At 40.2% G+C, this 26979-nt stretch overlaps 1 protein-coding gene across 1 annotated transcript; it reads right to left on the reverse strand.

Moving 5' to 3' along the window:
- Positions 1-15119: 15119 nt before the first annotated feature.
- med1 (mediator complex subunit 1) lies at positions 15120-26615 on the reverse strand. The gene is made up of 16 exons (XM_085284690.1): positions 26445-26615; positions 24665-24771; positions 23991-24069; positions 23855-23909; positions 23446-23578; positions 23095-23123; positions 22856-22927; positions 22472-22546; positions 21940-22103; positions 21741-21852; positions 21455-21579; positions 21220-21347; positions 20789-20990; positions 20597-20692; positions 19708-19813; positions 15120-19624 (listed from the first exon to the last, which is right to left on the reverse strand). Exons 1-16 carry the CDS (start codon positions 26563-26565, stop codon positions 15799-15801), a joined length of 5430 nt encoding a protein of 1809 aa, XP_085140816.1. The 5' UTR covers positions 26566-26615; the 3' UTR covers positions 15120-15798.
- Positions 26616-26979: the final 364 nt, after the last annotated feature.

The following is a 26979-nucleotide window of genomic DNA, read 5'->3' on the forward strand; positions in this document are numbered from 1 at the left end:
TGCAATACAATGTTTATTTGTACACCACAAGAACAATGGTTAAAGCTAAAGGGACACTAAAGTAGCATAGTGGAGGTATGGAGGCAAATACAACCGTGTTTATAAAAGGTTTGCACTTCTAAATTTTGTGAGCAGGTGTCTGCACATGCGTATGGATACAAATCAGCAAATTATCTGATGCATACCCAGGACTGATTTATCTTGTACTTGCATACTATTCTTATACCAAGTTATTTCTCATAAATATGTGCAAGTATTTGATTTTATAGATTTTATCTTATGTATTTAAAATTAAAGTCCAATTAAAAAAATTGAACAAGAAGAAAATAAGAATATATTTTAAAACAATACAATACTATGTGCGTAGACAGTTCACAAAGAGCACCAGCAGCAAAGCACAGGTGGCTGATTCAGCACCAAGGACAGCTCCTCCCCTCTCTTGCCTGCCTCTATGTGTGTGTGTCTGTCACTTATTATCAGCCTTACATGTGAAACTGTCTGGTTTTATAGTTGACAAGTTCTTTTCATTCCAATAATAGAACTTCTCTTATCATGTAAGGTCGTTTGTGTTTGTTGCAACAACCTGTATACAGCGTGTAATGTATTCCATAAAAACAAGCTAATTATAGAAAGGACTCAGAACAAAGCAGTGGCACCGACTGCTAATGATTCATTAATATTTAGATACTGTACTGAAAACTAAACACTTTGACAATGAGCATAGGGGAAACATATCACGCTGCGATGCTGCCCTGTCTAGTTTTATTTATGTGCACATTTAAAAATATACACAATGAAATGTTTTTATACAATATTTTCTACCTATTTATCTATCTTCACCAAAATATTCTATCTGAGGAAGATGATGTTTGTACACCATGTCCCAGTTTTTTTTAGTGGCAGTTGTCTGAAATAATCATAGCTGGCCTTGAGCAGTTTAACAGCACACTGACAGAGCCTGCCTTTGTCAATTTCTGCTGCAATGTTGTGTTATTTTGGAGCAGGAAATTATGTAAATTGAAGACCATATTATCTTATCTTAAATGCATGAAAAAGCTGATAAGGACTCTCAAGGGCTCCTCTGCGTAACTGTGTGTGTGAGCTAGTATCAGCTCTAGAAATGAACAGAGTGAGGTTATGACCTTCGTGCATACATTTTGATACTTCATAGGTATATGTAATCATTTCCTGATGATTAAGATTTTTTTGCCCTTTTACATGTCACAGAACTCATCTGTGCTTTTTATCTATTTCTTGTTTTGCAAATATCATCAGCTGAGCATCAAATAAGTATGTACAACTGAATGTCCACATTTGTATGGATATTTTTGCTACATTTATTAGCCACTGAAAACACTTGGTTGCCAAATAATTATTATTAGACATAGTTGATGTCCTTTGCTGTCATGTCATGGCAGGATTCTTGCTGATATCTATTTTAAAGCATCATCTTTTAATATTTGCTTAAGGAAGTACTTTTTCATTCTACTTATGATACTCTGTCTTCCATATGCTTGCTGATTCTGTCTCTCAGCGTGTATTTTTGATGTCTAATTCAGGTTTAAAGGTAAATATGTGTTTGATTACAAGCCTTGACTTTGCAAAAGATAAAAAATAAAACAAATCCTTATCACATGTGAAGTTTGCTCAAAGTAAATATTCCAGAAGGACCAACAGCGTGCACTGGTAACAGAAGAAAAAAGTAAAATAAAATATTTTACACATGTTGTTTCTTCACTCTTTCTTCTTTTCCCTGCAGTTCCAGATGTCTTACTCCATTTTCCCGACTGTCATCTAAAATGCTCTCCACAGTGCACCAGTCTTTTTACGTCATCTTGTGTATGTGAATATGTGCGAGTGTGTGCATTTGTACTGTATGTTTGCGAAGTAGAGCTGCAAGAAGCAGGAGAAGGGGATTAGGGCCCTGTCTCTAGAAGGCACATGACCTGATATGCCTCTATTTAATCTCCCCATCCATTCAAATTAGCATAACCCTATTTTCTCTTTTGCTTCCCCTCTATCTAGCCTCTCTTCCTTCTCCTCTCCCATTTTTAAATCTGTCAATCTGCACGCTCCCTCTCATTTCCAAATTATCATTTGTCATCTATACTTTGATTCTCATCTGTTTCCAGGAGTAAAACTGTATTTTCCCAGCAGGCAGTCTGGGTGGCCAGACAGTTTTGGTTTTGCTCTGAAATGCTTCAGTTGGGCTCTGCTTGGGCTGTGTTTGTTGCCTCCAGAGCTTGTGGTGCCATTCAGCCACCAATAAGTACAATTTATTACATATAGTAAGAAACAGATGAAGAACTGGATTGGTTTTAGTCGGGGTTCTCATTCTCTCTATCACTGACTTTGTGTTAATCTGTATTTAGCCTTTTCTTCTCCCTCTGTCTTTATCAGGTCATTGCTAGCTCCCTGTTTTAGATTAAAGATTTGTTAGGTACGTTTTCAGTTAAAGCAACTTTTCTTGTAACACCTACCACTCAACCTTGTTTTTTATCTGCTCTTCAATCCACTTTTTGGACTTTATTGAACTCATGGATAATAGTGTCAACATTATCATAATCCTCAGGAGGATTACTGTAAGTTTGCTGGGTTGCTGTCATTGTAAAGCACAATCAAAATTCTTTAGTCATTGTCCTTATATGCCATTATTGGAAGATTATGCTGCATATGACCTTCCTGATGCAAGTTTTATCTTTCTATCATTAGACCCTCGACTTCAAAAGAATGCACACATTGCTCAGGCCGGGGGGTTTCTCTGTATGTGGCCAACAGCTTTTATTAAGCATTAAACAAGCATTATACCCCAGAATTCATCTGGGTAACATTGAGTTGTAATGAATGCATTAGTCATCTGCTGACTTTGTCAGCTAAAATGTTTTTATTGGTCTCAGAAGCAAAAAGAACTTAAATTTTGAAAAAGTGATATACACTTACCGGCCTCTATATTAAGTACTGCTTGATGATGCAAATATCCAACCAGCCACTGGATGCATCAATGTATGGGTCAGCTGTGGCTCAAGTAAGTAAGGTTTATTTATATAGTGCTTTTCAAAGACATAGAAGTCACAAAGTTCTGTATGAATATATGAGTAACTGGGTGAATTAAACTTGTAGTAGAATGTGCTTTGATTGCTTACCTGACTTAAAATGTGTTGTAAAAGTACCAGTTCATTCACCATTCTTTCATGCACACATGGTCGACATAACCTGGTGAAGTTCAAACACATCATGAATCTACAGCAGCTGTGCAATGCCATCATGTCAGTGTAGACCAAAAGATTAATTATCATTGTCACCCACTTGCATCCATTATACACCCACAGTTTTTGAATGCTGCTTCTATCTTCAAAACCAAGGAATCACACCAGATAAATGCAACACCAATATCTATTTTATCACTCTGCCTCATCCATGTCATATTAAAGAAATCAAATATAATTATAAGAATAAATAGTATGATTGAACTACATTATGTATTTGTTCAGCTGCACTTCATTCATACTGAAGTCTGTTTATTTGTATTCTCAGCAGCAAAAGCGTATTGCATATGTAAAAAAGGAAAATCTGTATAAAGCCTTTAAAAAAAGCCTTAAATGATGCAACAGAAAACCTGATAGATTGTCTCAAATAAGCCTCCCATTTAGGTCCCAGTCACAGAAGGGAAAAAAATATGTCAACAACTGTGAGGGACCACAAAAAACCACTGGCTGGTGACTGACTGCAGGGATTTTTTTTGTAACCCAATGATCACTATCCCAGTCTGTCACAAGGCTAACACATAGAGACAGACAAATATTTAAATCCACATTAATACCTTTAGAAAGAAAGAAAGTGTACTTTATTGGTCCCCGTGGGGAAAATCCCTCTCTGCATTTAACCCATTCACTCAGTGAAGCAGTGGGCAGCCACTGGGCGCCCGGGGAGCAGTGTGTAGGGACGGTACCTTGCTCAGGGGTACCTCAGGGTAGTTGTTCAGGGGAATCGAACCCCCGACCTTCCGATCATGGGGCCACCACTCTACCTACTGAGCTATCCCTGCCCTACTGAGCTATCCCTGCCCTAGCCGGTTTAGATAACCCCATGCATTACTTTGGATTGTAGGACAAAGCCAGAATACCTGGAGACAACCCAGACACGGGGAGAACATGCAAACTCCTCACAGAAAGGCTCAAGGCTGGATTCAAATCCAGGACCTTCTTGCTGTGAAATGGCAGTACTAACCACTGCATCGCCTTAAGGCCACAAGGAACTAGAGATACTTTCTTTCTATATTTATATTAGTATAAATATAGAAAGAAAGTATCTCTAGTTCCTTTGGGTCCACTTGTTCCTTTAAATAAAACCTTACCACTGTGAGTGTGACAATTATAAAAGCGATGACAGTCATAGGATTGAAATGCTAAATTCGTTGATCAGACTAAGCATAGATTAACAGACACTTTCAGCAGTTACATAGCAAAGTCTGAGAGTATCTGCCAGCCTGTGCAGGTCACTAAGGACAGTCACATGTTATCTCGTGTGCTGCACACAGTGCAAATCTCTTTGCTGCCAACACAGCCCGAGAGCAGAAATAGCTATCACAACACAAACTTACTTCTTGGAAACTAAACTAATCTCTAAGAGATGCTGTAGTTTTAAATGGTTTTGTGTAATGGGAAGTATGTAGGACTTGGTATCTTTAGAAAACTGCTCACAGAATAAAAACATGTCATACAGGTCTAAAGGTTCTCCATGAAGAGACGGAAATAACAATGCTGGACACTGTAGCACAAAAAGTTGCCAAGTGCAACAAGCTTTGGAAGATTATTAAGAATCTGAATAGCCTGCAATAAGAAAATAGGAGACAAGTTGCATATTTCAGTTGTCTCATGAGGCCAACTCAGCCTTAAAGCCACTCAGTGAAAAAGTGTGTTATTTTAAAGATCATTTTCTTTTTAAATGAGAAAGCTTAAAGTCTTTGATGTAATGAACAACCTCAGATCTCCGCTGTAACTGGGTCAAATGTTAACCTACTAATTCCTGATAGGAGACAAATCTCTTTCATGATATAACAAGCAAACGTTTGCTCGTGTGTGAAACAGCCTTGTTTTTTTATTTATCACTTTGAAGAGTTTTTCATTGCTAGTTTGATCCACATGGAATACATGGCCCACTTTTTCTGTGTGGATTTTATTTTTTAATTTTTTATTTTTTGCCTTGTAGCGGATCTATTTCCTTTCTTTTATTCCAACTTCACGTGTGGTTCTCTATTTTTTTTCTATTTACAAAGTGACAGTATTTAATGACAATGTGAAAACACAGAGTCCCCAGTGTTTGCTCTACCAGGTCAGGTGTGAACTATGAAATATATAAGTGTGAGCTATCATGAAAAAAAAAGGATCCAAGTGAGACTTTCGGGGTGAGAGATGGTGAAATGAGAGAAGGAACCAAGTCAAGTGTAGAGAATGAAATCTTATTTCATTCAGAATGATCACACTGTAGATGCGGTCCTCTAAAAAGATTTTTTTAATATAAATATAAAGAAAGAGATGTCAAACTTTGCTAAAAACAGTATGATTTATTTATACACCACAACTGTCATGAGGTCACAAGGAATGTGTCATTTTCCCTGCAGTAAAAAGCAGTTGTGAACATCAGTGCGACACTATTCAGGTAACTGACTGTAAGATGAATCAAAGACTCACACTCATCCTTTCTTGTGTTACGAGGCAGAAGCAAACAGACACGGTGACAGGTGGAGCAAACGCAGACCTGTCTTTAACTACGGTATAATTTAATAACAATTTTAGAAGTTATTAACAACAAGAAATTAAATTGTCTGACTATAATCTGATTATGTGAAAATGATTCTGACCTAATTGGAGCAAGAAAGCATATTACCTGCTGAGCAACACAGCTCACTACAAGCTCAGGGAGCAGGACATGAAAAAGAAATGAACGGCCATTACATGATAGATAAACATACAGTAAAGTATTTATTGTCAATAACTTATATTATCTACAATTTGACCTAACGGTGTTGATAGTGGTGAAAAGACAGGGGATCAAATATAATTCAAACCCAATTCAGCCCAAGGTTTACATCTGATGAAAGTCATCAATTTGATGGTGAACCATCAAATATTTGGTTTTTATTTCACCAAAAAATGTGAAATGCTCTCCCTCCTGGGAACCGTAGGCCGTCAGTTAACTCAGCGGTCCCCAACCCCCGGGCCTCGGACCGTGGGTTGTTTGGTACCGGGCCTCGAGAGTTGAGGCTCAGGTGTGAAATGTATGGTTTTCAGGGTTTTTATCGGTTTTCAGCGTTATTTTGTTATCGTTTTTATCGTTAACTTGGTTTTCCTGGGTCTTTTCACGTGTGTTATGAATAAATCTTCTTTTTTCGGTACCGGTACTAATTTTATTTTATTGTATTTATCCGCGACACCTTAAAGGCCGGTCCGTGAAAATATTGTCGGACATAAACCGGTCCGTGGCGCAAAAAAGGTTGGGACCGCTGAGTTAACTGACCAAACTCCTGGCCAGAGGGGATGTTGGTATCGTTGTAAAGAAGCAGACAAGTCAAATAATCATCATCATAACTTCATTTAGAAACCATTTTCAGTACTTCAGCTTCAAATGTTTCAATTGGTGCTTTTGTTGCTTTGAAAGTGGTGATGGAGAAGTATTGAGGATATCAGAAGAAGCTGCACTGTGTCTTTGTGGATCTAGAAAAAGCATATGATAGGGTCCCAAGAGTGAAGCTGTGGTACTGCATGAGAAAGGCCAGAGTGGCAGAGAAATATGTGAGGGTGGTACAGGACATGTATGAGGACAGCGAGACAGGGTGAGGTAAGAGCGATGGATGGTTCAAGGTGGGGTTGGGATTACATCAGAGATCGGCTCTGAGAACCTTATTGTTTACAGTGCTGAAGGACAAGTTGGCAGATGAGGTCAGGCAGGAGTCTCCGTGGACTATGATGTTTGCAGAGGAATGAAAGCCCACGCAGAATGCATGTGTGTGAATGAGAGGAAGATGTATAGAAAGGTGAGCATGCAGGCAGTAGAGATAGTGAGGGTCGAATGGGGTCAACCATCCAGAGCAATGGACAGTGCGCAATAGAGGTAAGAAGTGCATGTAAGCAGGGTGGAGTGGGTGGAGTGTCAGGTGTGATTTGTGTCAGAAGGATAGCAGCAAGAAGGAAAGGGAAGGTTTATAAAATGGTAGTGAGACCTGCTTGGATGTATGGTTTAGTGACGGTGGCGCTAACAAGACAGGAGTTTGGTGCTAAAGGTGGCAGAGCTGAAGATGCTCAGATTGTTATTGGTAGTGATCAGGACTGACAAGTTTACAAATCAATATTTCAGAGGGACAGCTCAGGTTGACTAGTTTGAAGACAAGGTTAAGACATGTGCAGAAGAGGGGGTAGGGGATATACTGGACAAAGGATAGATTGAATATGGAGCGGCCGAGAGATGAATAAATCAGAGAAGGTTCATGGATGCACTGAAGGAGGATATGCAGAGTGAGACAGAGAGACAGAGTGAGACAGAGGCAGATCATCCACGGTGGTGATCCCTAAAGGGGGGAGAAGAAGAAGAAGAAGAAGATGTGACATACAAAACTAGATTCGATTGCTGATGCTGCATAGGAATAATTCGCTAAACAAATGTGGCAGCTATATTTAGCTTCACAGGCAGTTCTACTGTGCCAAACAGTGTCTCTTCACAGACTGCTGTTGCCTAAAGATTTACTCTATTTACTCTATGCCAATGATTACATGTGTTTTTCTTTCCCTGTGAGATCCAGCTCAAAATCCAGCCCAATATGAAAGCTATTTTGTTTGGTCATTACAGCTTTAAGGCTGAGGGTTCAAGAAAACATTTTAGAGATGTGGAATGAAAGTGTTTACAGTGTGTGTGTGTGTGTGTGTGTGTGTGTGTGTGTGTGTGTGTGTGTGTGTGTGTGTGTGTGTGTGTGTGTGTGTGTGTGTGTGTGTGTGTGTGTCAACAATAACAAAATGTCATTTGCTCATACTGAGTAAGGTCATAACACCCACTCGGTTTCTTACTTTGGATAATGATGCAAACTCCTTTTTGCGTTTTGAGGTGATGTTGGCAGTGGAAGGTAGGAATCTTTATCATTTTAGCCATGAGTCTGATAAATGCTGGCAGAAGACATTATGAGATGCAATCACAACAGCTTTTTAAAATACATGATATACTTGCTGTGTACCTAAAAAGCACCGCTAACTGTAGGTAACACAAGCTTTTGGTATCACTATGTTAGTGAAAAGTTATAAACGTAATTTTAAGTGGAGAGAGTCTTTAATATATCTTTACATTTTAGCAATATTTTCTTTCTCACGAGAGCAAAATATAGCTAATATGATAGACTTTGAAAAGATGTCTTCTTGTAAAGTCGATCGAACTCACTCTGGAGCAGGACACAGTACATTATGCGTCTGCAGTACACAGCAATAGAGCAACTGAAAGAAAAACCAGATTGTCAGCAGCAGTGATTCTGTGAGCGAGTCAGGGATGAGATGGCTAAAGAAAAGGCTAGGTGGAGAGGATAGGCAGCTGGCCAGAATGACACTGAGATTTGTGTTCAACATGCCAAAAAGGGTTGGCACTGCCACTCGCTGACTCACACCCCAGCCTCACTGGGAGTATAGAGACAATAGACTCCCAAACACGTGGTGTAAGGGCCAAGTGACCCACTCTGACACAAATACCTGCCTTTTAGTTTAAACAGGTGCCCACGGCTCTTTAGGTTTTGAGAAAGAGATGGAGAGATATAATGCTGCATATAAACATTTGCTTAATTCATTTATTAGACCACCTGTAATAAAAACGAAATGCAAACATTTTCAGAGGTTTCTGAACATTTGTGTTCAGAACTAAGACATATATTGCTATTTATTAAACAAAAAACAATCTGAATTCACGTGTTGATACCCAAATTTGAGACGGCACACTGGACTTCAAGCACAACATTTAGCCAGTAAAACTAGTTCATCTATTCAGAAATACAAGTATCTTACTAAAAAAAATAATGTGCTTTACCATTTTTTAGGATTTTGTAAAACAGTAAATTTGAACATTTGTGGTTACCGATAAATGTTAGATTTGAGTATTAGTGCATTAGTATGTGCTCAGCACATAGTATAGGATTAACCATCACAGAATCATTAAAATTTTCATTTTGGGCCGATGTGATATTAGCCTTCCACTGTGTGGTGGTCAAACAAATTTGTTAAGCACTATACAAGAGAAAAAGTATAATGAGTCTGACTCTTAGAGCTTGTTAATGATTCTGTGTGTTTATGTGGTCCTGGGTTCTTTGACCCAGCGCTTTGGGTTTTTGGGCTGTTCTTAGTCCTTTGTTAACAGTTTTCTTATTTGTGATTTGTGTAATTGTGTTTCTGGATTATCCATTTTGGGTTTTTTTTTGTGTTATCATAAAATAGATTTAAGTCCTTGAGGCTACATTGTGTTTTACCTGCCCTCTGTTCCCTGTCAAGTCTTAGAGTCTCTGTGTGGTGTTTTTCTGTCTTGTTACTTCCTGTTTTTATTTTGATAGTCATTTGTCTCCGGTGCCATGTTTTAGTTTTACCTCACCACCTCTTGTTATCTGATTTAGTTCAGCTGTGTCTCTCAGATGTCTCCACTCTGCCCCAATTGCTATTCTGTGTTTGCAGAGTTGCTGTCTGCCTTTGTTTTATTGTTTGTTAGGCTTCTTTGGATTCTGCAATTAATTTTCTGCTATGGACTCAATAGTCCAGCTAAATAAATGTTGATTTTGTTTGTTTGTTTATTGCTTTTTGCCTCAGAAGTCTACATTTAGGTCCTCTTCTGCCACTCATGACAGTATAGACTAGTATTACAGTCACTTAACTGAGTCATGTGCATATTTCATCCTGATTTCTCACTGTAAACAGCTCTTAAAAAAGGGAAAGCACACAGTGAAATGCATAGTGACACGGTGGCTATGAACTGTAGATGTACCTTCACTTCCTTTTTGCTGATGTTTCACAAGCGACACAGTTTTACAGCCGCTTACTTCAGTTTGCCTCAGCATTACTTGAAAACTTGATGCAGTTAGGGAAAATTTCCTCAGCACAGCATTTTAAAAAGACCTGCAAAGCTACACAACCATAAATTTTTCCCTCAAAGCATGTTATGCCATGAAGGAAACGTGATTCTGCTCGCCGTTGTTTTTCGGTCAAAGCAAGAATGATTACTTTACTATCGGACAGAAAATGAAATTGCAAACTGCTGATGAACTTGCATAAGCGGTTTGAATAATGGAATTCGCATCAACAAATTAATCCACAGCTTTCATGCTTCAGTTGCAGCAACTTGCCTAAGAAAAGCGGTTAAATTCAATTTCACTTGCAGCCCATTCAGTTACCCTTTCTCAACAGAACAATTAATATTCAGTGATGCTGATCTACATCTCTGCACACACAAATATGTAAATTACTGGCACAGTGAAACCACTGCAACATGGAGAAAAATTAAGAATATTCTTGATAAATATAAAACTCTTTTTTTGGCGGGTTACGCTCAGTACTGATAAAATGATTCAGCCTATAAGCTGCTGCATACTCCAAACAGTATAATCTGGACTTTGTCTGCAGCTCTTATTGTGCTATAATAACATCCCTAGTTAAGGATGCAGCATAAATAAATCTCTCTCTTCTCCTCCATCTTTCCTTTGACTTCTTACTTCTTTTCATCCTCTTCTAACCCCTTCTCCTCCTCCATTGCCTCCAAAAGCTGACTGTGTGCAGCTATAAAGCTTAACTAACTGGCAAATGACTGCCTCCCTCTTGCTTGCTTATCTACAGGATAAGCTGGGAGGTTATTTCCATGCTATACAGCTCATCAACAGTCGTGAACTGCAGCTCTTCCTTGTGTGCTCGAGGGTAAACCGCAGTTTGCTGAAGTCATCTCCTGCACCTTATGTGTCTTACACACCTGAAATTGAAGGAATCTGCTACAACTGGGAAGAAAATAAAATGATGCACAGTGCTGCATAACAGCAAGTGAGACAGATGAGCCTGACTGCAGCACACGAAGACAGGCAAGGAGTCCAAAAGAAACCAAAAGTAGAGCCACTGAAGGAGAGAGGGATGGTGTAGGATGAGCTACAGGAAGAAACCAAACAGACGTGGGAACTCAAAAGGAGAGGAGAGTGAATTTTTAATCATATTATGTAGAACAGAATAATGGTGGAATTAGAAATGAAATTAATTATGAGTACTACAGGATCAGGAGTGAAGAGAATCAGCAGAACATGAAATCTGGCCAGCATCCTTTCTGGGCTGCAAAGATTCTTAGCACCCCAGGCTGCAATCAGCTACAGTGGCACTAGCTTAACAACAACATCAGAATGCTAACAATTGGCAGGTAATTTGTATCTTGTCATTAAGCTTTTGGCTGGTGGTGGTGCTGCAGAGTAAAAGAATAAAGCTCCAGGGGACACAAAATAGTATCTAATCATCCAGGTGTAGTTTCCCCTGTCAGTGCATCAAGCCAAACAACGAAACAACACTTACTGCTTAAGAGACAGAGTGTTAAAGTGGACACCAGGGTTATATTTAACCTTGGTTGCAGCCAGGGACAGCACAAAAGTGATCCCCTTAAGCTGATTTTTAGTTTTAGTGTCCTTATATCCCCCCAAGTTATTGGTTCTGTTACTAGGTAGGTAACAGAAGCTAGCTGATGTAAGTCTATTGACCGCAACCAGCCAACCAAGACGGTGACGTAAAGCTCCAAACTTACAGAAGAAGTCACTAAACATGTTTTTAAAACTTTGTGTATCTGGATTTGAGAAATAAGTGGTGAAAGTTAGTGTTATGTCTATGTCAGTTTTTGAGAGCAGGGTTCAGTGGTGTAAATGAGCCTTTTTACATTTGGTGTTTTCACTATAAGCATATAGATTCGGTCAGGACAACCTGCTGAAGTTCAAACTGAGCATCAAAATGGATTTAAAAAAAAGGGTGATTTTAGTGACGTTAAGTGTAGCATGGTTTAATTTTTCAGAAACTGCTGCTGAGATTTTTCCACATAATAATCACAAAGGAGAAAGAATGGTATGCATGTTGAAGCCTCACCAAATTTAAGAACAAAAGACTGGAAAAACATTGCCTGGTCTACATCAGTGTTTAATATTTAGTTGGTAGGGTAAGAATCTAGTGTTAACAAGATGAAAGCGTGGATCCATTGTAGTTTGTATCAGTGGTTCAGGCTCCAGGTGGTTTGATGGTGTGGTGGATAGTTTCTTGTCACAATTTGACTCCTTTAGTACAGATTAAGCATTTGTTAAACACCACAGTCTGAGTATTGTTGCTGACCGCGTCTGTCCCTTTATGACCACTCTGTACCGATCTTCTGATGGCTGCTTCCAGCAGGATAACACACCATGTCACAAAGCTCAAATAATCTCAAACTGGTTTCTGGAACATGACTATGAGTTCAATGTACTCAAATGACCTCCACAGTCACCAGATCTCAATCCAATAGATCACATTTGGATTGTGGTGAATAGGAGATTCACATCACAGATGTGCAGCCAACAAATCTGCAGTAACTTTCAGTAAGTTTCAGCACTTTGATGAATCAAATCACTTCATCATTTTGCTGATATTCTACAAAATCAATAAGACATATTCCTGTATGGATGGAAAAAATATCTTTTTAACCTTTGCCTCCCCTCATGTCTCAAATGACACATGAAACCAAGTTTTGATACAAACCTTTTAGCAAGCTGATCCTCTGAAACATTACCTCACTTTTCCTTGGGTTTGCTGACTGGGCTGTTTTTTGAAGATTTTTTTCCCCCCCAGAAGCCAGTGCTAAACTTTATAGCTTCCACAAATTAATAGGGTTATTTTATGATTTAAAAAAATGATTTAGAAAAAGAATAAGAAAAAACGCTATTGTCAACCATGTGCACCTTGATTGGCTTCACATTCCTGTCTATGTCCCCAGTGCCCCATCTGAAGGGCCCCAAAGCAAAGTCATCTGATCCTTTGTACTGTATATTTGCAAAGGATAAATGCAGAGTGTCATATGCAGCTAAGTACCCTACGACACCACAGCAGGAGGTTGCTTGAATGTCATTACTGCCAATGTGGTTTATCATGTCCTTGTGAATAATAAAGGAATCAAGTCTTTCTGCTATTGAGCTGCAGCACAGTCTGTTCCTCTTCTGTCTCACCTTTCAGAAGCACCTATTTGCATCTTTTCTTCATGACTGCTAGGAATTTGACTGTGTTTTTTTTTTTTTTTACATTTTGGCTTCAAAACTAAACAAAACTGTGAGATGCATTTATTTTCACCTTATTTAATTCAGTGTACGTAGAGACATGTTGTAGAGACAGTTTGCTGATAGCCTTAAACACAGTTTATATATTTAGTCATGGGAATCAATGTAAATCATTGCATTTACACCAAAAGAGAAAACAGCATCCTAAAACGATATGTTGAATGTGTGCCCTCATTATGGGAACAGTAGCCCAGAGCTGAACTCCTTTTTGAGCCTCTAAAGTGGCATTTTCAGTCAAAGTTTTTATAATCAACATTCTCATTTCTACCAGGCCATCTTTTCGCCATCCTCCAGCTGCGAGCTTCTCTCCATTCCTCCCTTTGTGGCTCTTTGACTTTATATTCCCTACCAACCTTTTGAAACTGCTGATCTGCCTTTTTTCTCCAGCACAGCTAATTTCTCTATTGTTGACCCTGTCACTCACACTTTCTGACTGCTTGGAATATATCCACATATTTCCTTTTCTTCCCATAATCCTCTCATTCTGTGCAAAGTCTTTTATCGTCTCTCGGGCACAAGCCTGATGTTGACTAAAGGTCCATGCAATGTTACTGGAATATGTCTGTGAAGGTTCTCAGTCAGTTTTTCCAAGCTCCTTTGACTGCAATGTTACTGGAAGGTTTAGAACTGGTCATGTGACACATAATATTTATTTATATTTCTCCTCTATTAATTGATTACTTTGGCATGAACAATCCCATTCTTCAGTGCAATGTAGATACAAATTTAAAGTCCTGACAATTTCAAATTTTATTACAGAGTACTCAGCAACCCAACATTTCAGACTGCCCCATTTTTTAAAGTCTAATTTAGCAAACACATTTTTGAGCTGTGCTGGAAGTTTGCTACTATGGATGGTGATGTTGGTCTGACCACAACTTTAGTCTTGGGTGATCACCTTGCTTTATATGTAGCTCCATCAGAAAATGGGTACATTGTGATTATAAAGAGACGGACATGGTCAGCAACAATACTCAGCTAGGCTGTGTTTAAGTAATGCTCAGTTGATAATAAGGGGCCCAAAGCGTGCCAAGAAAATATTTCCCACACCATTACGCCACCCTCTTTTTCAGACCATTCACTTTAAACCCTCGAGACCAACAACTGTGCCACATTCAAAGTCCCTTCAGTCACTATTCTTCCTCATTCTGATGCTCAGTTTGAACTTCAGCAGGCCATCTACATGTATAAGTTCATGGAGTTGAGCTACCATCTTATTGGTTGATTAGATATTTGCTTTACTGAGTACACCTCAGCTGCTTGTTAAAGACTGTATGTCTTACATCTAATCATTTCACAAAGACAAAGCAGAAAATGCAATGACGAAAAAAAGAACGCACAGTGGCCATTTAATCTCTTTAGATTAAATGTCCACTGTGCATACAGTGATACACAGACGTTGCTTTGATTTAAATGTATCTGGAGCTACAAAGTCATACTACTTTATAGCACCAAATCAAAAAACTACACCAACTCATTCTGGCATATCTGTACTGTTAGGTCTTAATGCCGGTTAGTTTCCTAATAAGATTGCCTCAACACAAGTATTTTTTGCTGATATTAAACATGACAGTATAAACATCTCTTAGTTCTGTCAATTTGGAGGCTCAAAATGAGCCCATTGTGAGCAAAGAAAAACCCTTTAGTTGCACTCTGAATCTACAAATCATCCTTTATAATACCTGTGAATAAAGATGTGAAAATCCATTTAACCTCCACACATTACCTTTGGGAAAATGACTCATTATAACGCACCCTGTAATTCTGCAGCCAGAAATAGAGCCTGATACACTGCTGCCATCTAGTGCCACATAGGGTTCACATGTGAAATTTTTATTCCAACCTTCAAAAACAATTCCAGTTATAAAAAATAACTGCATGTCTCTTTTACTCCACCATCAGCATCATCATCATTATCAGTTACAGTCTTTTTACCTTCACTAATTTACTCGTTAACAATTTAAAATGTATCAAAAATCTACAAATTTGAAGGTTTTGTGAAAAACAAGGCAAGTAAATGCTGTACCTTTCTGTCTTTACAATAACTTCCAATAGATGTCATACTGTATAATAGCAACCCATTGTTTTTTATGACAGAAGCAGAATGTACATGGATTACATGGATAAAGAAATGGGGAAACGTACTAAAAAAAATAAAAACATCTGACATCACAGGAAAGACAAAAATGGTTAATTTCTCAATTCGGAGGTGGCTTTTTATGTGTAGTGTTCACATTCACATACACCTGGCATCCTAACCACCCCGACATCATACATCGGTATTCATACAGTAAAATACAAAACTAAAATACAGCTTTAACAGTTCAATGATCAGCTACAGAGCTTTAATATTCCTATATCCAGCTCTAATCTGCAGCTTGATTGAAATAAATAGAAGTTTACTTTACGTTTTAAAAGGAATGGGTTAAAATTTGACAACAAATGAGTGAAATCAAAGCACTTTCTACATCAAATTAAAGGTTGCCGGTGAGGGCTGAGTCCATGAGGTCATCATCTTCATTTCTCATATACATTGGGCTCGGCCGGGAAGGCCGATCTGAACTTAACATGGACAAAGATGAATCTGAAGCTGAGATGGGAGACCTTGACCAACTGTCCGATTTTATTGGATGAGAAGACGGCCCCATTGACATAGATTTCTTTTTCTCTTTGTCCCTGTCCCGTTCTCGGTCTCTGTCCCTCTCCCGTTCCCTCTCCTTCTGCTTCTTTTTCTCCTTCTTGTGTTTCTTATGTTTCTCACCTGAGCTAAGGGGAATAGAGCTCATGTAGTCCTGGGGAGGAAGTGGGCGCATGGTCTGGTCATCGTCCGAGCTGGGGCTGTTCTGGTGAGACTTTTCAGCCACTGAGCTGCTTCCTGACTCGCTCTCACTATCCTGGTTAAGTGGGGTATATCCTGGTGAGCGGCTGTGACTGGGGGAGGAGCGGTCATGTTTGGGAGTCGAGCCACTGAAGAGTGGAGAAGCTTTCAGGCTAGAAATCTGAGGACGCATATTGTCACCAGATCCTTCTCCTGCTTTCTGTAGGGTCACTTTAGCCTTGATACTTGGAGAGCCACCGTCTGGTTTGCTAATTATAATCTTGGCCAAAGCAGTCGAACCTACCCCACCTGTTTTTGGGTCCATCAACTTTTTATCCCCACTGCTCCCCCCTGACACTGACACTTTTGCCTTTGCCTCTTTATCAGACTTTTCCCGCTTATAGTCACCACTTTGAGAGGATGAGACATGCTTGGATGGTGCCATGTTTGAAGGCCCACTGGGAACATTTCCAGACCCACCGCCAGGAGTAGATGACGAACCAGCTCCCCCTACTGGTGGCCCTACCTCACAACCATCCTCCCCTACTCCTCCTCCTCCAACACTCTTCAGCTTGTCTATGACTGCTGTTAGAGAGGGTTTCTTGTTACGGCTAGGAGACTTTCCTTTGGCGTTTGGGTTATTTGCATTATTCTGGCCAGCCCCTCCACCACTGCCACCTCCACCCCCACTTGCACTGCCTCCTCCACCACCTCCACCACTTCCCCCTCCACCACTGCCATACTGAGACTGAGAGCCTCCTGAGAAGCCAACTGAACCTGAAGATGACGAGGAACTGGAGGATGATGAAGAAGATGAAGAACCAGATGAAGAGCTTCCCCCAGCTGGTTTCTGTGAGCTCATGCCTCCACCAGAAGAAGACTTGGACCCTCCGGAGCTGCCACCTCCTGAGCCCATGGGGGATTTGGCCTTGGAAGAAGGTGGAGTTCCTGGAACCTGAGACTGCTGCATCTTCATAGGGGAGGATAATTTTTCACCAGAGCTACTGGAACGAGAATGGGAAGGTGAAATGTTGGGCTTTATGTTGGGATTCATAAGTGAACCAGGAGGCTTGCCCCCCTGAGGCTTAACTTTATTACTACTTCCTATTCCTCCGCCAGTACCTCCAGGCCCAGACAGGCCATGTTTGGTGATTGGTGAAGATCCTGGCTTGCCAACACCCATCCCTTGGGAGGAGCCTTTAGACTGGGATGGCCCACTTCCTCCACTCCCTGGTTTGGAGCTGTTGCCTTGTGTCATGGAGCCTTCCTTGGATTTGATCTTTCCAGAGGACGATGAGTGTGAATGATGGCTTTTGCTGCTGCTGGTTCCTCCAGTTCCTCCTGTGCTGCTTGTGGCTGAACTGCTGGAGGTGTATCCACTATGGGAAGAGGTTTTGCCCCCAGTTATGGTCCCTTTGGGGATCTGAATAGTGATTTTGGGAATTGGAGGTGTGGCACCTCCAGGGGGGGTTTGTGACCGTCCTGAGCTACCAGGAGACTTGGAACCGCCTCCACTTATGCTGCTACCAGAGCCTGAGCCACCACTAGGTGGTGTATAAGGCCGTCCCCCTGAGCTGTGAGAAGGGGATTTTCCATCAGGATCGAGCTTTTTGCGTTTGGGAGGTTTATCTTTAGATTTTCCCTCACTGGATGGCGTCCTGCTACGCTTCACCTGTTTTCCCTCTGTTGAGCTGCTCCCGATTCCCATCCCAGAACTGCTCCCACCGCTGCCCCCATTCTCATCTTTTGGCCGCATGAGAACCTGTTGTTGTTTAACTTTTGGTTCACCAGATGCTCCTCCAAGGCCCATGCTCAAAAGGGGGCTCTGGGACCCTCCACCATGTGTGTCTCCTAAATCAGGAGCTTGTCCCAGAAGTGGTTTACCACTACCACTGTTGCCTCCAAACACCATCCCAATATCAAAAGGCTCCTTTAGTGAAGGCTCTGGAGTGCTCTGTCCATGTGGAGTAGGATTTTGAGGCGTTCCTGATGGGGTATTCTGCTGGCTACCTCCCCCAAAACTCTTGACAAGGTCCATGTCTCCATCAGCACTTGGAGAACTGTCATCAAAGTAGCTCTGGGAAAAACCATGGCCTGAGGTAAGAAGGTCAGGGTTGAAGTCCGCGGCATCAGGGAAGAAGTTGGTAGAAGAAGAGTCACTGGTGGGAGTGGTAACAGTTCCGGCCGCCTCAGCAATCAGGTCAGCGGGGTCTGTGAAGGGATTCTCATTGCTGTTGGTATTGAAAATATCTGCTGAGTCAAACACTGCACTACCCTGACCTGAACTCGAAGAGTCACGGATAGGGGTACCTAGTGCGCCTCCATCCTCCCCACCGCTGCCCATTAGATGCTGCCCATGGCTCCCACCACTGCCTTTGCCAGTTTGTTCAGGTAAATCTGACAAGATTTCTGTGATATCAGGTCCAATACTATCAGAGCTGGAGAGACGGACCATACGAGGTGGTACGGTACCTGGTGGCTGCTGTTGCTGAGACTGGACATGAGACTGTGAATAAGGCATGCTGGGACCAGATGGTGGTGTTCCACACTGGCTTGGTGCAGGAGTAATGCTATGGGGCGTGTCTAAGCCATCACTGGTCAGGTTAACATCATAGATAGAATTCTGAGATGCGTCCACATCCATAGAGAGGAGCTCACGGTGGAAATCATCCTCGTGAGTGACTTGATGGTGCTGGTGGTGCTGTGGCATGGAAGATGACTGTTGAGATTTCATGCCTAAGCTACCGCCTCCAACACCAGCAGCTGTTCCAGGCAGCATGCCACCCTTTTCATTCCCCCGTGGGCGCTTCTTTTTTCCCTTCGTGCTACCTCCAGGGCAGGTTCCGCCCATGCCTTCTGTCCGTGGAGAACCAGAAGAATTCTGTCTCTCTAATGGACTAGACCCATACAGGGAAGCAAAATCTTGAGTGGGATTGTCTTTCAACAAGTTCATCAGCATGGGGTGATTCTTGGTGTTGCTGGCAGGGGAAGATGTTGGAGGTGGAGTTTGGTGGGGCTGTGGTGCATTCTGGGAGCTGGGACTAGAACCCACACTTCCAGTTATCTGTAACAGACTTGTTAGTATGGGATTTTGTGTGACTTTGCTATAGTCATCTGAATGGCCTTGACCTTGCTGCTGTTGTTGCTGCATCTGTTGCTGGCTAGCCACAGCTCCTGGGGTTAGGCACTCTCCTCCTTGAGCTTGCCTGTCAGTTCGGGACATCCCATACAGAGAAGTGATTGGACCTGTAAAATTGGGCCCTCCTCCAGTAGGTGTGTTACCCCCTGTAAGCCCAGGCAGTCCCATGGGATTAGATCCATCAGCTGTTACCATATTATAGGTGGGACTACCAGAGGGTGGAAGGTTGTTTTTCACCATAGTCTCCACGGTTTGTGCAATTAGGGAAAGGGCTGGAGTGTCTGCTTGAATGGTTTCTGCTTTCCTTCGAATTGCTCTCATGGTTACAGGGATGGACATGCATCTACAAGAGGAAGGAAACAATTACCAACCATGTACTAAACTGTGCATAACCACACAGTTATGGTGTTATGGTGAGTATCTCACCTCTGGACCACTTTGGTGATGAATTCATCAGTGCAGATTAGAGCATCTGACACTCCTTTATATAGCTTGCAGGATACCTGTCTGGAGTCAATCACCTCCATCACCACTAAAGGAAAAAGATCACATAGAATAGAGTTACACAAAAAACAAAAGATATTCCAGCAGATTAACACATGAACCCCTTTAGACTGCAATCTACTCCAAAGCTAAAAGTGTAAAGTGGCTGCCTGCTAATCAACCTTGAAGTGACTTAGAGGATTTTTTTTTTCAGTCAACATTTTATATTAGCCAACAGTGAAAAGACAGACAGCAAACATAGGTTTGAGATAAAGGTTCAACATGCTGCAGTCATGTGTTGAGTCCTCCAGTTAAAATAATAAATACCAGTTTAGCTGAACTTTAACGCAATGGCAATTTTATAAAAACTTTGCAATTGTTGGTTTTGTGTTTCTGGGCAATGAGTTGGGGAAACCTTTATATACTCAACCAAAGATAATTTACCATGTAAAAAAACAGTTCTCTGTAAAACCACTATACAATCAGAAAAGACCAATTTCCCACATAATTAATTAATATCAACCACTCCAACAGTGTCACATCAATTTCAGTAGTCAGAACTTCTGACTTAAAAATGAATATATGAAATATAAACAAATTAAAGTTCAACTTCAAGCTCTCTATCAGGATTTCAAGTATTTGTAGCAAGTGACTACTGGGGAGAAAAAAAAAGTAGTATAAAGACATTTGTGTCAAATCCACTTGTTACAAAACATCATGTTTGCTGTGATGTTTTTTTAAATGCATCTATCTTAGTGAAACACCTTTATTCCCCGAAACCTCCCAAAAAAAAAGAAAAAAAAAAAAAAAAAGAGCAAAAGTATGTGCTTACCACAGACCAGGGACTCATTCACTGGATGCTGGAAAGAAACGCTGAAACTTGAGTCAGTAAGAGGACACACCTCAAACTGCAGCAGGCCTGCACTGTCTGAAATAACAATGACACTTATTATAAGTAATTTAATATGATAGAAAACAGAGCACATGTTAATAAGATAAATACAGGAAATCAGAAGCCACCTACCTTCTTTGATAGAAGTCCGCTTCACACAGCTGCCAATCAAGGTGTTATAGGCTGCCTGATGCCGAATGATATCCAACAAGAATGGTACTTGTGCCGGGTGGCGGAAGGGGATCTTGGACACCAGTGCTCCTTGAAGAGATCGACCATCTTGCACTGGAGCATCGCCATTCAGGAAGTAACAGTGCTGCTGATCAGGTAACACCTTAGACAGCAAAATAGAAGTTTTCAGATACTTCCAATGACAGAAATTGTGATAATTGTGATATATAAATACAAGTAATGGAGACAATTCTAAAGCCAAAAGAAGAGGTTGGGGGTAACCACCGAGGGTGGACAGACCTTTAACTAAACCAAATAATGTGCAAGTTGAAAGATTCTAGAGATTTACAACACATCGCTGATATTTGTGGAGGCAAGTAATGTCTGCTCACAGAATAAAAGTGCATGTTGTGTGGGGGTGGAGGCTGGGAGCTGCCCTCCTCAAGACGTTGGAGCTGGCTCTGGACAATTAACTGGTAGAGAGGTGACAAGATTGGTGGGGTCTCAAACACTGGGATGGCTGGGGAAAAAATTGACAGAGATTAAGGTTAAACCGTTCAAATAAAGAATAATATTTTCTATGTGTGTTAATGAATAGTGAATACAACATGCATTAGGTAAACTCACAAGTAGCATTGCCCATCCTCTGGATAAAAGAGAGTGAAAAGGGTGTGGGTTGGTTCATCTTAAGGAAAAAACAAGCTGGCAGGTCCACACAGTTGGAGTTGGTCACAGTGGAAAAGGAAGGTGTCCTAAAATAAAGAGAAAAAAATCAATTACCCATGATAACTGCCTAATATTTGCAAGAGTGGTGAATTTGTAAACAATTCCCAGTATAGCATAATTGCAGGTTTTACACAGATTAGAGTTGCTCACTGGAGGACTTTGTAAACACTGGTGAACATGTTCTTACCCCTTGTTGTCAACAGGGTGGGATCCTGTGATCAGTGGAGCAATTGGGAGCTTATAGACAGAGGAGGTTCCTTCAATTGTAACAGAGACACTGACACCCAGAGAGCGCGGCACTGTAACAACAAGCATCCAGTAAGTTACATAGGTCGTGACTGGTAGATGATTCTTGATAAGGTCATCAATGCCCTGCATGCACTTGCCATTGTTGTCCATTAGGTTGAGCTGTGTGCCTGTTCCCTCTTCAAATATGTCATAAGGGGACACATAGCACTGGAGAGAAACAAGGTGACCACCACTTCTGGCTGTCAGCAAGCCCACACTCCCATGCAGAATAGTTTCTACTGTATTAGCATTGGTAGCTAACCTAAAAAACATAAAAACAAAGAAGACTGCATTAAAATAGAGATGATCAAATTAAGTGCTTCGGTCATAATTATTAATTTATACAATTTAGGCAAATGTACAGAGATACAGTCTCTTATAATAAGAGGTGACCCTTGCGATCTTTAACAATAGGTGTCCCAACACCTCATAAAATTAGTGTACTTAGTCTTTTAACAGTACCACAGGTTCAAACTGATTAAATCTTCAGGGATTTATTATTTAACATGCATTTTCTAGAAGCACATACATATAGCATACAACCAAAGTCCTCAGAAATGTGATGAATATGAAAAGTCCAAAGATCCCAAAGACAACTTAAACAGTAAATCAAAGACTTATTGAACTTACCTAAACATGTGCATCATCTTTGTAAGATCAAGCTCCAAAGACTGGAGTGCTATGTACATCTTGGTTTTCAGTTTACTGATACACAGAAAGGAAATATTATTAGACATATGAAAACAATATTCAGAGATGTATGGCATATGCATCTTATAAAAAAAATAATATCACTAATCTGGTCTTTGATTGCTTTCTTTTCAGCTCTCCTGTCTCTCAGCAGTTAAAAAGCCTAAATACATTACATATTCATAACTCAACAATTTAAGAAAAGATAATTTTCATAATCTGGAAGATAGCACATGTAAATTCAATTTTATACGTGGAACGAAATATCTACTCGTGCTTTTAGATAAGCCTAAACCAAACGTCAAAGCCTGCAAGCCTACTTACTTGTCTCCAGGAAGCTTGTATAAATCAACAAGTCCCTTGAGATGTTTAGAAAACTCTTCAAAGTTCTTTTCCCTGTTAAAAAGAAAACAAAAGTGGCTCAATCAGCTATTAAACAGGAATCTCTAACAGGTAACTGCAATTTTAACTTTTAATCATTAACAGAAATGAAACACCATGCACTACAGGTTTGTCTCTTATCATCCACAAGAGTTTCAATTACACATGTGCTTTCTACTCACCTTAAATGCTGAAAAAGCTCAGGACAACTCTGTGACCAAAAATTAAATGCAAAAAAAGATTACTGAATCTTCACTAGTGGAATTAGATTAATGTAATTTGCCTCTCCCAGTCACACAAGCCTAGAGACCAGTTGGCAACCCACGGCAACCACTGGTTGTAAGGGAAAATATGTGTATTCCAAACGGTTGCCAAAGATTCCTGGCACTGCGCTTTATTGGAAACCTCCTTGTGATTGGTTAGTTTTTTTCCTAGCAGGTGGAGGTTGCAATGGTGCACTGAATGGTCTCTAGACCTGTGTTACCAAGGCCTTCTATTACTAATTTATGGAACAACATAGTGATTAGACTGACCGTGGGGCTTTCTCCTTGATGAGCCACTTTAACATCCACTAGCTGGCCACTGGTGTCTAGCTGCACCTCCACATAAAACATGTCCATTGTGATGTAGCACTCCGTTCCAGAGGGACTCAGGTGGGAGCCCAGCCTGCATAAACAAGACAAAAAAAATTGACAAAATAATGCTATGACGTTTCTATACTCCATTTCCTGTTGTGCTTTAGCTAAAACAGTTTTAGTATATTGGAATGGATAAATGCCATCAAAACTGTAAAATAAAGAACATCATGCAATGTGTTGTATGTAGCCCTCCTAACCAATAAAGAAGCTCATTCTCATTTGAAATATTAAACTAAAGGCACTGAAAGCTTCCACTGCTTTCAGTGCTTAGGTTTACCGGCCTCGGTAACTGTAAGAGACTCACATGTTTTGTCGAGCAATGGATTCCAGACGATCTGTCATGGAGGGAAGTGATGAGACTGAAAAAGAAAGCAGTTTGTTTTTCTAAACAAAAAGGTCAACTCGCTCTCCCTTGTGTTTCAATCAACTGACGTCCTCACCTTTCAAAGCTCTCTGCAGGGTCTCCAGACAGTTGAGCAGGAGCTGGTGACCTGCTGCATTCATCACACCACGTTTCTCCTGGGACACATTATGTGGAAAGAAAGAGAAAGTTCATAAAACAAAAAATGTGCTTAATCAACAAGATCTAAAATTTGTTTTCCACCTGCTCCACTGGGTTCAAGAATGTAAATTCATTACAGCTTTACTTATCCAGAAGCTAAGTTACTGAAGAATATACCTTTTATGCAATTATATGTTTAATGACATTAAATGTGTTCTCTGTTGTGATTACTTGTTACATTGTGACCTGATGTGGGATTGTTAAGTAAATAGATGGGTCATGATGGGTATTGTGTGTGTTTATAATGTTGTTAAGGCCTTCTAAAACTGGTATATTATACCACTGTAGAATATATTGTATGACTTTCCCCTTAAAGTCTTTCTAAGTCATGAAAACACTTGGTTTTTTTGTAGAGCTAAACTGCACCACTAGGTGGTGCCTATTACTGTTTCAAGAAATGGAGTTGAGGATGTTTTTCGCTTTCTATTCACAAAGGCACCACAGATTTTATCATAAGGGCCTTGCTGCAGATGCCTCTTTCCTGCCTTTACTGATGTAAAATAATGCTTTTGAAATTTGTACAAATCACTTGTAGAAAGGTCTCTCTCTCACCATAGCCTGACGAACAACCTTGCAGGTCTCCTGCCATGGCCGGGAAGCATTGTGTTTGGCATGAAGCCTCTCCAGCAGAGCAGCCATGCGACTCTGCTTCTCTGCTTCTAAATAAAAAAGAAATACATGCATTTAGATAACTTTTAAGCAAATTTCATACACTTATTCTGTTCTGCATTTTAAAAGAGGTTTATGATCTTTTTTGCCACCCAGAATAACCATATTTATGTAATAAAAGTACTTAAACTAGAACAAGACAAAGTTTTTACTATTCCTCTAGGCAAAAACTAATTTCATCAAACAAACACATTTTTTTGTTAGTTTAACAGCTGCAGTTTGAGTTGCTGTTAAGCTATATTGTATATCTTTATGGGCGTTTCTATTATCCTTGTTATTCTGGGAAAAACACAACCACAAACTATACTGTTTAGAAATAATTTTGGTTAATCCACACCTGTGTGAAAGGCTATACAAAAACTTCCCGTTCAAACTTCTATGTGGTATTTGTCTAAGAAGTGGTAAACATTGTAAAGCTACATGTGGTAACTTCAATGTTTTAAGGCAATAAAAACAACAAAACAAAACTTAAAGAAATAAAATATCAACTTAACACACACAAACACATTTTTTTAGTGTAACTTTATGAGGAAAAAAAAGTTTTGTGCGTGTTTTTGAATGTAGATCAGCAGGAATCCCAAAAAGTGGATTCTGTTTGAATGTAGCATTTTCAGCGGGAGAAGCAGTTTGTCACTCATCCAAGTGACTTCTTCAGTCTCAGCTGACTGCAGGTTTCCTCAACCTTACAAAAAGTACATTTGTTTAATGACATGACCACTAATCAAAGACCATTGATCAATGATAGATAGATAGATAGATAGATAGATAGATAGATAGATAGATAGATAGATAGATAGATCGATCTCAGCCAATCCTGGTGGACCAAGGTCTAATAGTGTTGTAGGCATTATCATCATTTACGTATTCCAAACAAATTGGAAGCCAAATGTGTACTGTAACAAATATAAGTATAAAAATACTTTCTTTCCTCTATATTTTCAAGAGTGACCTGAGAGCATGACAACAACATCATTATCATCATCTATGTCCCACTTGTACTATTTGTGTTCCAGGCAGATGTCTCACGTAGGTAGGCGACTGGCATGATTTTTATACATTAGCTGGTTGGTAGGATTTGTCAGCTCTTTGGAAAAATAACAAAAAGAACAAAAAAAAAACAACAACTTTTAATAAAAGTTTTGGGATCCTTTTACCAGACTGTTAGTCTAGGATGTCTAGTGTTGTCAAAACATGTCGATAATGAGCTATTACAATGTTGCAGCTTATTACACAGTTTGCCAAACTGATGGACAGACTGGCATTTTTTGCTCTACACGCTGAATAGGTAAGCAAAACTTCTGTGGTGTTTATATTTTCAGAGCCTTGTTTTGCACGACCTACCTATCATCAGTGTTTGCAGAAAGTTGACGTTAGCAAGCTGCTAACGTTAGCCGTTAGCTGATTACAGATAGGCAACTAACGTGACTTTAAGCGCACCAAAAAATAACACCAATCCTTGTACAGATAAGCCGCACTTATCAATCTGGAGTTATTGTGTGTGTATGGTACCCACAGATGGATTTCAAATCTATAAAACATACGCAAAAAGCAGCAGTACTCGCCAAAATAGTGGGCTGATTTAGCAGTTAGCCATTGATAGCCCAAGTCCCAAAATAAATTATCAGTAAAGCAACGAAAAATAAAGCACGAGTCGCGTTCTTACCCGTTACTTCTTCGGTTTTAACCCGATCGCCATGAGTCTGATTTCCTCCCTGCTGAACTGAAACAGAAAGTTCCCTCGCAGGGCTGCAGCTCTGCATAGAAACACCAGGCCCCGCCGCCATTGTACCCCCTGCTCCACTTCGACTTCCCCGCTTCAGGTTCCTAGCATCCCTTCCGGGCTTCCGTACTACTATAAACTCGTCATAGCAAGAGAGGAACAGCGATTTTTTTTTTCTCTTGGGTGAGTCCTTTCTCTATTTGTGTGTATTCTCCAGACTTTTTTTTTTTTTTTAATTTTATGTATCAATTTTTTTTGCATGTTTGTGTGTATATATAACATACACGAGCACATTTAAAATAGTATAAACATTTTAAGGTTCCGACTTACCATTTTGCACGTTGTAACAATTACTTTGGGTTATTTATCACAACGTTTCCAGGAGAAACGAAACAGCTGCCTTTATCGCTTCAAAAATAAAAGCCTTTTCAGCTTATAGTAAGACAGTGTCAAAATTAATACTGCAGATGGCGTATGG

The sequence above is a fragment of the Mchenga conophoros genome, linkage group LG8, assembly GCF_057382185.1.
Source record: "Mchenga conophoros isolate Kocher_MC1m ecotype Shallow Benthic linkage group LG8, M_conophoros_male_GT1.1, whole genome shotgun sequence".
NCBI lineage: Eukaryota > Metazoa > Chordata > Actinopteri > Cichliformes > Cichlidae > Mchenga > Mchenga conophoros.